The sequence below is a fragment of the Arvicola amphibius genome, chromosome 1 (genome assembly GCF_903992535.2).
Source record: "Arvicola amphibius chromosome 1, mArvAmp1.2, whole genome shotgun sequence".
NCBI lineage: Eukaryota > Metazoa > Chordata > Mammalia > Rodentia > Cricetidae > Arvicola > Arvicola amphibius.
This window is the reverse complement of record NC_052047.1, coordinates 114128706-114144347: the sequence shown is the minus strand read 5'-3', so window position 1 is coordinate 114144347 and position 15642 is coordinate 114128706. Positions and strand designations below refer to the sequence as shown.

General features: G+C 47.2%; 1 protein-coding gene across 1 annotated transcript in view; it reads right to left on the bottom strand.

Annotated features, from left to right (window-relative positions):
- The window catches only part of Mical2 (microtubule associated monooxygenase, calponin and LIM domain containing 2), a 151937-nt gene that overhangs the window by 111651 nt on the left and 24644 nt on the right, over positions 1-15642 (bottom strand). The window contains exon 2 of the mRNA XM_042056049.1: positions 2692-2899. Coding sequence (XP_041911983.1) covers positions 2692-2899 — 208 coding nt within the window. The remainder of the gene's footprint in view (positions 1-2691; positions 2900-15642) is intronic.

Here is a 15642-nt window from a genome sequence, read left to right as displayed (position 1 = left end):
AACTATTTTCCTGTACAATGAGAAATTGTAAACTTGCTGTTGGCTTCTCTGCATTGAGTGGGTATAGTTTATTTAATGTTCGTGGAGCACCCACAACATGCCAGGTGCCATCTAAGTCACAGGAACAGGGCACATGCTCTGTAATGGAGGAAACGGACAGACTGATGGGGCCTGGGCTGGGGCTGCAAGAGAGGAGCAATCGGGAGCATCAGAATTCCTGGACGGACTGAGAACAATGAAGGCCACATGAGGCCAGGGCACCTGGGAGCCAGGAAGCGGCTGGGTAAAAATCTCTTTAGTGTGGCGGCAGAAGGAGGTGGACAAGCAAGGGAAGGAGTATGAGGGGATAGACAGTTCACAATTCCTCTTCTAGAGCAAATCCTTTAAGCTAAGGAACAACAGTGGGGTCCCCAGAGAAGGTGGGGTCCAGGGTGAGGCGCAGGAAGACTGGTGATGAGGGGAGGGAGAAGGGGGTGAGAAATCCAAGAGAGACCAGAGTTGGAAGGCGTGGCTCGCTCTGCCTCTGTCCTGGGGATGCTAAGAAGGGAAGCTGAGCGTGTGAAGGGCTGTTCAATGCCTCTCTGTGTCAGGCACAGGGCACAGACCACCGCTAAGAACCTAGGGCTGGCAGAACAGTGCCGGGAAGTAGGAGTTCTAACCCAGGACGTAAAGAGAAGCTGAGCAAAGCTGAACATGAAGATGCAGCTGTGGCTGGGGGCGGCCTGCGGGCTGAACAGAAGCCAGCCAGCTGGGTTTAGAGAACCCAGGCCACAACCTGCTGAGGAGACAGTACTTCCAGGGGAGGCTTGGCCCCACCTCACAGTGTCAAGGTTCCTGGCTTCCGGGACACAGGAGGTGCTCTCTAAGTCCCCACCTTCATTCTCCCAGAACTGCCCTGGGCAAGGCCATATCCTCTCCACACTGCTTGAAGCCTTCACTCCACAGTCTAACCAACAGACCTCCTTCTCTGGGTGGGTCAGCGCATCCCGCCAGCTCATGCTGTGGCTTTCTGGGCAAATACACATTTCTTTCCGTTGGACTCCTGGAATTTTCTCATCCCAAAGTGGGAATAAACTCTGGGGTTGCTGCTGGTAAATTCTTCTGCGTCTGAATAAATTACACCCTTAGCAGCTGATAATTCTCTCCAGTCCCACCCACACCCCACTCACTTTTCCCCTCAGCGCTGGTCTCATATGGACATGGGTCCTTGGGCTCCACTCTCACCCATCCCCATGGAGAAGTACAAGGTTCTCAGGTTTGAGGACCACACACAGCACCCTCCTATGCCACCAGACCCAAAGGGCTTTAATGTTCACCACACAGCAGATGAGGTGCTGTGGAGTTACAAACTTGACCCCACGTAAGCTTAGCAATTCAAGGAGACAACATTAGTCCTGTTTTATAGGAGATAGAATTGTGACCTGAGGAAGGTAAGGAATTTTAGCCAAGTAAGGAATAAAAGAGACATCTTTGTATTGAATTCACCTGACTCTCACGGGACGGGCCTGATTTCCACGTTTCACTGTCATCTGAAGATGCCCAGAGACCTCTTCCCTGCAAAGCTGCGAGGAGGTGGGGTACTGCCTCCCCAAAGCAGGTCTGCCTAGGTCTTATCTCAAGATTCCACAAGTGACCAACAGCAGAACAGGAGCCGTGCTCCACACAGGCATTCAGACTGCCCGGCATCTGGTCTGCATCCTCAACTTCCCTTCCCAGTCCCCTGTGGTCAAAGCTCTAAGGAGCACTGGTTAGCAATCCGTCAGAGATTACACATTCAATTACGTCACTCCTCTCATCTGCCACCTGCCCTCCTCCCCAGGACTCGCAGCACAATGTCCAAAGGCTTCTGCACAAGGTCTCAACCATCTGGCCCTGTTAGTGGCTTTGTGAGTTCTCTCTTTCAAATTCCTCCTGGGAACGTGACTCACTCTATTAGAGCACATTTTATTACTGACAGAATCTGCGCACTCCCGGAGCATACAGACTCCGCTGCTTACCCCTGGGCTCTGTATTTCATTCTTCCACCCGGCAGATGTTTATTGTTCATCTATTATGTGTCAAGCACTTGGGCCCCGGAGACAGGTATTTTGGCAAGCAGTATGTGCCACAGTCTGTGACCGATGGGACACAGCACAGAGCCCAGAATAAGCCACAAAGCACACTGTCATGGTCTGAATGTGAAATGTCACCCCTGGCTCATGTATTTTGACATTTGACCCCCATCCAGTGGGACTGTTTTAGGGGACTTTAGGACCTTTAGGAGATGTGGCCTAGCAGGAAGAAGTGGGCCACTGGCGGAGGAAGGGGATTTGAAATTTATATCCCAGTCCCTCTGCTAGGCCTCTCTTCACTTCCGCATCTGCCCAGATGTGAGCTAGCAGCCATGAAGCTGCTTGCCTTTTTCACCTCCCTGCCATGAGAGGTCTGTGTCCCTTCACACCGTGAGCCCAAATAAAACCTCCCTTCAAACTGATTCCTGTGAAGCATCTGATCACAGGCAAAACAAAGTAACTAAGCATAGTCCTTCAGCTGGATGTATGGTCCTCAAAGGGCCAGCGGGGGCTCCTTGATGTGGCAAGGTAGGTCTACCCACAGTGAGGCTTGGACTCACTGAAGTACCCCACCCCAAGATGGGTCCACCCACAGTGAGACCTGGACCTTCATGAAGTACCCCACCCCAGCCCTACTCACTGATGTGGTCGATGGAGCCGGCACAGAATTTCCCATAGAACTTCTTGGCTCCTAGGCCCCGCAGGTCGTGGATGGTGAAGGGCCAGAGGTGCAGGACGTTGTTCCGGGAAAAGGTGTCTCTCTTCTCCACTACAACCACTTTGGCTCCCAGGTAGGCAAGTTCAATGGCAGTGCGCAAGCCACATGGTCCTCCTCCGACAATGAGACACTGTGGGGAGAAAGGGGACACTTAGCAACCTTGAGTGTTCAGGCGGTCTGTCACCGAGGTGCCCCCTCACCAGCCACAGTACGCTGGGCATCTGCTAGGGTCTGTTAGTCACCTACCTGGTGGGCCTTCCCTGTGGGTCCATCACAGACTGGACACTGTCCAAGCCCTGGGAGGAAAGGAGGTTCTGAGTGAGGCCGGACCGGATCTGACCCCGGGCCTGGTTCCCACATCTCAGTTTCCTTTCCTGTGAGCTGGGTCTGTGAAGTGCTGCTTTTCTGCAGAGGGCTGTGTCAATGGGACCACCTTTGGGAAGTGTACTGGGCTGGGGTAGTGGTTCAACTGTAGAGTGCCAGCCTGGCACATGCGAGGCCCTGGGTTACACAACCCAGCAACACTAAGTACTCAGTAAAAGAAGGAAGTACTTCTGTGTCATGGAAATGTGTGGAACATCATCATTGTGACTGAAGGCAGCCAATAGTTCCTTAGGACGAAGAGCCAAATAACAAGAGAATCTGCTGACAATCTGGACTTCGGCAAGATTAAAAACTTCGGTGCTGGGGCTGGAGAAATGGATCAGTGGCTAAGAGCATTCTCTGTTCTTCTAGAAGCCCTGAGTTCCATTCTCAGCACCCATCTTGGGTGACACACAACCACCTGTAATTCCAGCTCAGAGGATCTGACACCCTCTTCTGGCCCATCATGCACCGGCACACAAATGTTCCCACCCCTGCCACACACAAATAAAAATAAATCTTAACATAAAACTGATGTTTCAAAAGATTGTATTGCCAAGGAGGTAAAAAGGAGAAAGTCATGGTGGCATATGCCTGTGAGCCCAGGCTAGCCTGTCTTCCCCTGCCTCCTTCCCCAATCTGGCAAGGAAAGGGCAAAAGGGAAAGACAGCCCCACTGATGGGCGAAAATACTTGCAAACCACATAACTGAGAAGTTCTGTTAGTGAACTTGTATCTAACACTCATAAAATTTGACAGCTTGAAATGAAAAATAAAATATCCAAGTGAACCCCAGAGGAAGAATTTAGATAGCATTTTTTCCCAGTAAAGATATAAACAGATCCCAAAACTATCACCCATTAGAGAAATGCAAAAAATAAGCCATGGTAAATGGCCACTCCCTTGTCACTGATAATTTGATGGGGGCACATGAACCAAGAGCTGGAAACAGTCAAATCTCACACCTTATTAGTGCAAATGATTTCAAGCAGTCTGGTATAGCAATTTCTTTATCAGCTAAACACAGGGGTACCATATTAGCCAGCCAGCCCACTCCTAGGTTCATATTCATCAAAATCATCTCCATGAACACCAAGGGAAGGATTATTCACATCAGCCCCAAATTGCAAACACTCATGAGCCTATGAATTGATGGATAAGCAAGATATATGTGGGCCTATCCTCCTGCAACCTCGGTGGAACTCTGAAACACAGCTTGCTCCAATAATGAGGGGACTTAAGAGGTGAACGAACAGACACGTGGCAGGACACCCCACTCTCTAGGTCCTCCCCAATGGGACAAAAACCCTCCCCCAACTCCCTTGGCTTTTCTAGCCAGCCAGCAGGGAGTTTCCTGTGGCTAGGCTCCCCTAAAACCCAAACCCATTCACTGGACCCCCCAAGCTACTAGTCACACCCCACCTAAGAGCTTGCTATAACACTGAGGGGACCAAGAGCTTGTAACTGGAGTTACAGGTGCTATGCAAGGCACCATGTGGATGCTGGGAATTGAACCTGGATCCTTCAAAAGAGCAGCCAGTACTCATCACTGAACCACCTCTCCAGCCCTGAAGTTGGGGTCTTATTACTGAAAACTAGTGTCTGTTTCTAGAGACACTCAGGCCATGGTGTAAATTTGGACTTTGAAATAAGGAGCCAGAATGTCATATGGTTCACGCTATTTCATGCTCAGACAGGGAAAAGCCTGGTAGAATGCAAGGGACTTTAGAGGAGGGGCTTCCCGTGTTATCACCCGCGTCACTGTAGCTCACGTCTCACGTGCTTGGCTTCTCAAGCTCAGGAACTGTTATTGCTCATAGAAGAAGAGAGCTTTCATTCTGACCACTTCCCATACGGGGAAAGCAGGGCACAAAGCTGCAAGGTCACCAACTGGTCCACGGTGTCAGATTGAAAGCCACGGAGCCAGGATCTAAACCCAGGTGGTCTTGCTCCCAAGACCACGGTGCAGTCCTGCTTCTGGGCTGATGGAAAGAAAAAGAAAACCAACCATCTCAGCTGATGGAGCCCACTCAGGAAGACGGGAGGAAGGGGATAACAGAGGGAGTGGTCTATGTCCGGATGCTGAAGGTCACAGGGAGTAAAGAAAGACAAACAGGACTTTGTATAAGGTCCATATACCAAGTCACTGCATGTTGAAGAAGACCAAAGTCCTTCTTCAGAGAGGACACAGTCTGTTAGGACAGAAGAGGGGAAAGGGGGACATATGGTGATGTAGATAGTCACATCTAATTTTCTATAGTGTTGCATAAGACCTGAACGCATGGAAGTAGCCCAGCAGTGGAAGGAGGTCACAGGTGAGGGTGTGTGCAAGGTGGGTGGGTGGGGTATATGTGAATAGCTGGAGCTGTTCAGCAAGTCAACAAGCAGGACCTTCACCCATTTCTCACTCACTGATGGACGTTGCAGAGACATCTGGAAACTTTCCTCTACTTGGGATTAAATGTTATCTTAAAAACACATCCCTCTTCCTGAGCAAATACTCCAACCCCTGGCTGTCACTCCCTTAGGCCACCAGGGTCCCGGAGGGAAAGTACGATCAAGTATATCAGAGGCTCCCACACTGCAATCAGTGTAGTTTACTGGCTGGAAGCTTCCAGAGAGTCTGTAGCGTCCCAATTAGAGGAAATGAAGTCACTGCTGAGATTTGACTCACCCCCAGAGACTTTGGGGAGTGCGTGGGGGTGGGGCCCTGGCTTCCTCTCTGGACAGAGGTGCCTGGAGAAAACCAGCTTCCTTAGCCCAGATCCTGCATGTTATCTCACCCTCCATGCAACTTCTTGCTCCACATAGCCAGACAATGACGGTCATTTCAGAACCTGTTCCAAACCCCAGGCTTGTGAGGTTTGCTTTGGGCGAAGTCTGGCCCCATCACGTCTTCACAATTATTGCATTTTTCCTGTTGGTGAGCTCGGTCACTCCATGGCCAGCGCTGGGCCAGCTGGAGGATGTAGGTGAAGAAGGGCAGAAGAGGAGAGAAGCCTTCATGCCTGACCCATCTCTGGTACCCAGACAAGGCAGGAAACCTCTTCTCCAGCCAGGGACTGTTGTACCTAGAGCATGCAAACATTAGCCGGGACTCAAGTCCAGTCTTCTTGGCAGCACATGGGTTACTGTCAGCAAATGCTTGGCTTTCCTATCATTCTAGGCTGTGTTACATATTTTGAGCCTGAAATCTCAGAGATGCCAGTCATACCATAATTTTAATCAAAGCAAATGCCAATGGGCTTAGCTACATCAAGGGAGAAAATCTCTGCTAGCACAAAGGCCTGTTGGCTGAGGTGATGGGAACAGGACAGTTCCCTTGGAATGAGCTAGTTATGATCAGAATGGGGACTTGGTATCCTGGCAAGGGGTCAAATACTATGCAGTTACATGTATGGGCAGAGGAGCAGCACCAGCTTTCTGGGATGCCATGGTCAGGAGATGCTCTGGATGTTAGGTGTAGCCCAACGGACTGAACACAGCGGCAAAGGACCCTCCTCTTCCCACAGACCCAGCAATTGCTGTTTAGGACTGATGTTCAGTACATAGAGCTTTTGGTTAAAACTCAGCCTCAGTCAGTGATTGCTCACTGCACAAGCATAAGAACTTATTTTTAGTTCTTAGACCCGTGTGTGTGTGTGTGTGGGGGGGGGGGGGGGGAGAGAGAGAGAGAGAGAGAGAGAAAGAGAGAGAGAGAGAGAACTATGTTTGGTGGCACACAGCTGTGGGGAGGTACAGAGGTAGAGACAGGTAGATCTTGGGTTCACTGACTAATCAGTCTAGTTAAAATGGTGAGTTGCAGGCCAATGAGAGACCCTATCTTAAAAGACAAGGCAATATCTCCCGAAGAGCGACTCTCAAGGCTGTCCTCTGGCCTCCATACACACACACACACACACACACACACACACACACAGCCTAAAGGCCTCCCTCGAGTTCCTAGATTAGATTGCACACTCCTCCTATGCTCCGGCTGGCTCAGTCCTCATTGTTGCCCCAGAACAAACCCTCATGTTATCATTGGCTGGGCCTCAAGAACTGCCCCATCCTCTGTGTTATCTATGTGCTTGGAGCTCATCCACTGCCTGGTACACACAGGAGGTCCAACACATAGCTGATGGATGAATGAACTCCCCACCCACTCCCCGCCAACTCAGTCCTGGCTTACTGACCATGAGAGGGATGTTGGGTGCACGCCAGCCAGGGTTAATGTTTGCAGATTCCCACCCAGACAGAAGGAGCCGGGGGTCTGCCAAGGCCACCTACATCATGAACGTCAGTATTATCTCTGCACTTGGGTGATGTGAATTATTGCTCACTGGGGAGCGGGCAGATCCACCACCAGCAGGAAATCCACTGTAAAGATAAGATTGGCAGAGTTCAGGCCTGCACATTCTCAAACATGAGACAAACACTGCATGGAAAAAACAGACTATTTATCAAGGAGCAGGGATGGGGACAATAGCCAGTGTACCCAGCCAGGACATGAACGCTAGGAAGGGTTGGGAGGGGACTCACATAAAACTCTTGCTGCACTTCTGAGGGACCTTGAAAGCATGGTTCTTTTAGTTTTTTGTTTATGTTTCTGTATATGAGTATTTTGTCTGCAAGTGCCTGGGAAAGCCAGAAGGTGTTGGATCTTTTGGAACTGGAGTTACAGACAGCTGTGGCCCACTATGTGGGTGCTGGGAACTGAACCCAGATTCACTGCCAGAGCAGCCAATGCTCTTACCCACTGAGTCATCTCTCTCTCTCTTTTTTTTTTGAATGTGTTTGTGTGGTGTGCATGGGTGTATGTGTGTGTCCATATGTATAGGTATAGGCACATATGTGTGCACGTGTGTGCGTGTGTGTGTGTGTATGTGTGTGTGTGTGTGTGTGTGTGTGTGTGTGTGTGTGCCTGAAGCTAAAAGCTGGAGTCTTCCTCAATCATTTCCCATCTTATTCAGGTAGCACAGAGCTCACAGATACAGGCTTGTCTAGCTAGCCATCTTGCTCCTGGTCTGGAGACCCCTGCGTCTGAGCCCAGCTTACAGATGGGCTACCACATCTAGCCAGCACTTAGGTGAGTTTTGGAGATCTGAATTTAGTTCTCACATTTGCAAACACCGAGTCAGTTCCCCCAACTCAATCCTCATTGCTTGAATACTTCTTCCAACTATATCTCCTCTTAACCCAGAAGTAAATGGGGACGCTGGGAGCCAGCAGAGACGGTGTACGGATCACTGAGTGGACCTGGGGCTAGTCCATGGCTCAGCAGTCTGCAGTCCTTGTTTCTGCCTCTGCTTCCGCCCTCGCTTCACTTTGGGTGCAATGTGGGCTAAGGCTATGGTGAGGTGCTGTGCAGCGCTGAAATGGCCAGCACCCAGGGATCTGCTATTCACAGCCTGATGACCAGCCCTGGCCCTCAGCTGAGATGAGGCCTAAAACACCTCACATGCGTTCTGCCAGCACTCTCTGCCTGCGGGCTGCCACCTTAGCCACTTCTGGTATCACATCTGTGTAACTGCCCTTTGAAAATGTCAGCGTCACACCCGCCTTAGAGGCAGTCTCCAGAGGCACAGAAAAGTTAAGCAAGGGCTGGAGAAACGGCTCAGCACTTGCTATGCACACGAGGATCTGAGTTCAAATCCTTAGCAACTGTGTTAAAAAAGGGGGAGGGCTGGGTGTAGCTATGCACACATCTGTGACCCCAGCACAGCTGGGAGCAGAGACATAAGGGTCACTGGAGTCTGCTGATTGCAAGCCTAGCTCCAGGTTCAGGGAGAGAACTAAAGGAATGAGGCAAAAAGTGATTGGGTAAGACTGTCTGGCCTTTGAAAGCACATGGGGATACACACCTATACACACATGTGCATCCGTGCATGCACACACATAGTACCTCCTAGGGTGAGTAATGTGTCCAGGGGCTAAAGGTAGGGGTCAAAGGACAATTTCAGTTGTAAATATTCTGCTACTCGGTTTGGAGGTCATGAACACAGTCCTCAATTTTGAGGGGGGTCAAAATAAAACAAAACAGAGACGAAGGCAAGAACTTCCTCCCAAGACCGTTTAACAGTAAACGATCAAGTCTGGATTTAACCCCAGGCCTACGCTCTGAATGGCTTGCCTGCGAGGAAAAAGCCTGACTAACAGGAACTTAGCAGCAAGAATGGACATAGGTCATTTCCCTCTCTCCCTGCACCGAGGCCACACGAATGCAACCAGAGGTCAAGCTGGGTTCACAGGGAATTTCTGCACAGGAGGACAGGGCTGGGCCCAGCTCTGCTTCCCCAGGATGGACGTCCCCAGGCCAGACGAAGCCTGAGCATGTGCAGGTCCCAAGAAGTCAGACTGGCAGGTGCCATAGTGTAGAGCTTTCAGTGAGATGGCACGAATATTTCACAACGAGCTGGGGGCCTGGAAGGTCGCCCTGGTAACAACAGCCCTCCCTCCAGGCACGCTGGCTCTCTTGGGCTGCACTCTGGTGCCAGAGACATGCCATTGTACTTCCTAGGGTGGCTTCACAGCCTCTGGCTATTAGGACAAGTGATTTTTCTGAACCAGGCAGGAAGTTCATGGCTATTACTGGATGACTGTGAGCAAAACCAGCCTGTTCATAATTGTAGGATAAAAAGTGTTTGAAGCCAAGGCACCTGCCTTGTGGCTGCAAGGAGGTGGCTCACAGTGGGGGCTGGAAGGCTTTATAGCATCAGTGTGCATAGCAACAAGGAGGGAGCTTCATTGGAGATGTAGCCACCAAGATACCAGTCAGGAAGGAGTCCTTGAAAGGGCTGGGAGGGAAGGTTCTTCACAAACACTGCATACTCCAGTTTTGACAGAGAGAGCCAAGGGTGGCATTCGTGCGTGTCTCTGCTGAGAAGAGCAGCCAGAGAAGAGCAACGGAAACAGTAGCACTAAGACTAGAGTAAGATCTGGCGCAGCCTGTGCTGCCCTCACTGCCCACAGTCACTGGGAAGAGTGAGTGACTGGATCCTGGTTCTAGAACAAGGGTGAAAATGTGACCTCTGGTCTCAGAAGTCAGGCTCAAGGTCACTATGCTACCATTACTTCTTCCAAGTCAAAGACAGTGTTTACCACGAGCAAGATCATCAAATCTGTCCTGATCACCTGAGAACTGAGCTGGGTGGGGGTGGGAGTAGAATTAATAAAGGCAGAAGAAACAGCAAGAATGAGGAAGAGGGAGATGATTGCAGAGCAGTAGGGAGCCTGGATGGGGCTAGAGTTGGGGTTCAGAGAGGCAGAGAAGATGAAACCAAGTAGCCATGGGAGAAAGATCCAGACCTGGAAGTCTTGGATCAGGTGGGGTCTCCATTCCTCCTTTTCCCTGTAGTGGGTTTGGATAGAATAGAACGAAAACCCTGCTTTAAGAGAATTGGTTCTAGAAAAAGACATGAGAGGAAGAACGCCATCCATGACTGTTTAAATAGAATCTTCCACCACACCCCACTGGTGCTCAGAAACTGCTCATCTTCCTGGTGCTACATGAGCCGAGTGGGTCCTCAGGCTGGCTCTTGGTAGGCTACCCCATCCACTCACATGTTGATGATATGTAAAACCATCACGGGTAACTCCCCTAGAATTCAGAACGCAATAGTGGTCCACCTGCCTGCTGATCGTTTCCAGCCATTCTAACAAGCATCTCACAGATTCACAGCCTGCCCTGGATCTGTTCCTTTCCCCATCGAGGTCCTGGGAAATTCTTATGGCCTCTTCCAGCTGTTGAGATGAAATCTAGATGTGCTAGATTCGGCCTCTGTCTGCTCCTTTATCATTCCCCCTCCCCCCCCACCCCCGCCACAGCAAACCCGTTAACTCCTTTCAAACACATCGAGGTCGATGTTTTTGTCTCCTCTGTGCTGCCACCTTATCCAAGTCCCTCACATCCCTACCTGCCCTGGTATCAGGGGTTATGCCTGGGCTTCCTGCTCCCACCCGCATCCCTTTCTAACCACTCCCCCATACAGCAGCCAGAGTCCTTCTGAATATGAGGCCTTTTCTCTCCCGGTTGCCACCGTTCACCCGTTCCTGTGGCTCTCAGAACTCAAAATCAGAAGAACTCATTGTGGCCTTCAGACCCCATGTGACCTTGTCTTCCCGTTTCCTTCCTATTTCAGTTTCTACTACATCCTCCATCTTGGCTCTTCTGTGGTAGTGGCCTCCGTGTCCACATGGGTCCTTCTCACCTGCTTCCCCTTCACCAGCTGTCATTTTTCTAACTTAAAAAGGGCATCTTATTATAGGGCATCTACTTGTCCACTCATATTTTCTACAGTATTTTAAATGTTTTTTAATACATGTAATAAAAGGATTTCTTATATTTGATGTTGCGTTTGTGTGAGCAGTGGAGAGCGTGCATGCGCCATAGCACCCACATGGACGTCAGAGAATGACTTGTGGGAATCAGTCCTCTCCTGTGGGTCCTGGTGATTGAACTCAGGCTGCCCAACTTGGCATCAAACACCTTTACCCAATGATCCATCTCACCAGTCCCAGAATCTGCTTTTTGTGTTTTCCTATTATAGGCTCCCACTTTTTAGTCTAATAGTTTTATAATACTTTTAGCAAAGTTTAAACAGTTTTCAAATAGAAAGTTTTCAAGAATCTTAGGTAACATCAAAATACCACATAGATTCTTCAATTAGATTTTCACCTCCTTGTTTTATTATATATCTATTCCTCCATCCATGTTTCTATTCACTCATTGATTCCTCCACCCATGCATCCATCCATCTATCCATCTATTCCTCCATCCATCTATTCACCCATCTATTCATTTATCCATCCATTCAGCTATTTATTTTACTTTCTGGTGCATCTCAGCTCAATTTCAGAACCGGAACATTTCCTCTCAATTACTTCAGGGTAGTATCATTGGCAAGAGTTCAGAGAGTCAATATTTAGCCAAGTTTTAAACATTTTAATTTTACTTTATTTTTATGTGTTTTGGTGTTTTACCTGTACATATGTTCACACACACATGTGTTCCTGGTAACTGTGGAGGCCAGAAGAGGGTATCATACTCCTGGAACTGGAGTTACAGATGGTCATGAGCTGCCATGTGGGTACTGGAAATTGAACCTGGGTACTTTGGAAGAATATCCAGTGCTCTTAATGACTGAGTCATCTCTTCAGCACCCTTTTAAACTAATTTCTAAACCACTTATTTCTTTTGATCAGATATTTTCAAGGTGTGTTTTACACAGACTGAAATCCACATATTTTATGTGTATGTGCACACCCACATAGCTATGACTCAAACTTAATCTTGACTAGATCTATGACTCCTCCATGCATGTAGAAGCCAGGGGTCAGCTTCAGATATTGCTCCTCAGGAGATATTTTCTGTTTTTGACACAAGGTCTTTTGCTCTTGGACTTGGGACCCTCAGGTTAGGCTAATTTAGTTGGCCAGGGGACCTAGGAATCCTCTCCCCACTTCTCCAGGTCAGGGATTACAAGTGTGCACTACCATTCCTGTTTGTTTTGTTTTTTGTTTAACTTGGGTTCTGAAATTTAACTGAGCCCTCTCTAAGCCAATACATGCATAAATGTCACTTGATATGACAAATTACAACATCTTTTGCTTTACTTAATAATTTTCCCTGTTAATGATCTTTCTTCTATGTAACTCTGTAAACCTTCAACCTTCTGGTTAACAGCTCAGTGTTCAGAGCCACTAGCAAAGTACTCCTAACCAAGGGCAGGGCCCTGGATGGATGTCTTTCCTCCCTTCAGAAGAGAAGCCATAGGTTCTTCCAAAAGCCAAAATGGGGTATCACAAGAATATTACACGTACTGAAGAGGAATGAGGCAAAGAAGTTTCCAGGATAGTATAAGACACAGCCAAAGCTTAAACTCCCAGAGCCAGTTAGAATCCACATGTGGGTGAAAAGTAGAGCTAAAATATATACATGGTCCAGTGTAGCACAAATAACAAAAACCTAGAGACACATATTGGGGTTCAACCTGAAGATCAGAGAAGCAAAGCAGCCAAGCCACTAGAGAGCTCTTACTTCTATGAAATCTTCAGACTGAAAAGAGGGTGAGTTCCTGTCTCATCCCCCGTTTATTCTTCTCTAGGCTGGGATTAAAGGTGTGCACCACCACCGCCTGGCCTGTATGGCTGACCAGTGTGGTTGTTTTGTGCTCTGGTCTTCAGACAAGCTTTATTTATTCAAATATGAATGAAATATAACTACACTTCTCCTTTTTGTCTAAAATAAAAAGAAGGCTATAACTAATATAAGGAAAATTATATACAATAAGTACAATAACTATATATAATATGTACATTCAATAAATACTTAATGTCTAGTCCATTTGTATTTGACAAATTCAGAGAAAATACTCCATATCTAGCCAATCTTAGTGAGTCCAAAGTCTTGTACATATTTACTTTCTATCATAATTTGCTTTCTGTATCTGGTAAACAAGAAAAACTATAACTACCTAGTCTTCAACTCCCTCAGAGACCCAAGAAGGAAATAATATTAACTAAATAATCGGGAAGTGTAAGCAAGCGACTTCAAAAAAGCGTGAGAAATGACAGAAACAGCTGGCTGCCTGGACAGTCACCCAAGGTTCCTCAGCAACATTGCAGCATCCATCATCAGCCTATAGGCCTAGAATATCTGGCAGACTTTTTATGTAATGCAAGATATTCTGAAAGGTTGTCCTTCCTTGTCTTGACAATGTTTGGAAGTCACTTTCTTTTGTGTCCTGCTTGTTCAATTAGGACAGCATACTGTCAGTAGACAAGGCAAGGGCATTTTCTTGCCCAGTGGCTTACTTTTTCCACAAAGAAAGTAAACTCCATGTGGAGTTTCCTTGATGCCCATTGTCCTCTCTGAAGTAGACTTGTGCTACAAGGAGCAGACAGTTTCTGCTGGGTCTATTCCTGCTAATTGATGAAGTCTCAATTTTCCTTTTAGAATTAACTCAGAGACCTTTTCCACATAAGTTTTTAATTTTTTTTACTTGGTTTATGTGGGGGAAAAGATCCATTCCAAGATAATATCTTCCTTCTGAATTAAAATTCCTTTTGGGGAATTTTTGGAGGGTAATATGACCAAAATGCAATTAAAATTCAGATCCACATGATTTACATGTGCCTCCTGTAATTTCTCTTCAATCAAAGCCAATTCTTTCTCCGCTTCAGTTGATAATTCCCTGGGACTATTTATGTCCTTGTCACCATCTAAAGTTTTGGTTACATTAATCAGGTCATCAGGACCTATCCTAATAGTGCACCATAGATGTGAAATGTCTCCTAGCAGTCTTTGGAAGTCATTAAGAATCTGTACTCAATCTCTCCTAATTTGTACCTTTTGGAGTCTAATTTTTGTAGACCTATTTTATAACCTAAATAATTACTAGTTTCTCCTCTTTGTATTTTTTTCAGGAGCAATTTGTAATCTCTAACAAGGCAAATTTTTCTTTACTTTTTCGAACATTCTTTCTACAGTATCTACATTTGAATCAGATAGTAAAATGTCATCCATGCAATGGTAAACTATAGATTCAGAAAACTGCTTATGTATCATTTCTAATGGCTGATTTACAAAAAATTGGTACAGGGTGGGGCTATTTAACATTCCCTGTGGGAGATTCTACTATTGGTATCTCTTAGCAGGATGATAATTATTATAAGTAGGCAAGTTTTTCTTGTAAAGATATAGTGAAGAAACTGTCTTTTAAATCAATAACTGTAAGAGGCCATCCTTTATGCAACAGAGAAGGCAAAGGAATCCCAGACTGATGGAGGAGGGTCATCTGTCTATGTGTTACTTTCATTATTAATAAAGATACTGCCTTGGCCCTTTAATAGGATAGAAAATTAGGTAGGCGGAGTAGACAGAACAGAATTGTGGGAAAAAGGAAGTAGAGTTGGGGAGAGCTTCAGGCAGTCGCTATATGTAGTCTCCATGCTTCTCCTCTCTGAGATGGACGCAGGTTAAGATCTCTCCTGGTAAGCCACACTTCGTGGTGCCACACAGATTACTAAATATGGGTTAAAGGAAGATGTGAGAATTAGCCAATAAGAAGCTGAAACTATGGGCCAGGCAGTGTTTTAAAAGAATACAGTTTCCATGTAATTATTTCGGGTGTAAAGCTAGCCGGCGGCCGGGTGGCGGGACGCAGCCCCGCCGCTTCCTTCTACACCAGACTGTAGAGAGCCCATTGACTGAATCACCTTATTAAAACCTCTTAGATCTGTTACAATTCTCCATTTTCCAGATTTCTTTTTAACAACAAATTTAGGAGAATTCCTAGGCCTGGCTGATTCTTCAATATGCTGAGCATTTAGTTGTTCCTGTATCAGCTGTTCTAAATCCTGCAGTTTCTCTGTTGTTAAAGGTTGTTGCTTAACTGATACAGGTTTGTCTGTCAACCATTTTAAAGGTAAGGCTGTTTGAAATGTCAGCAGCGGTTGTGACCTGTTCTTGTACAATCTGAATGGTTGGTGACTGTTCTTTATAATATCTTGTAATTAACCCCCCCCCCCA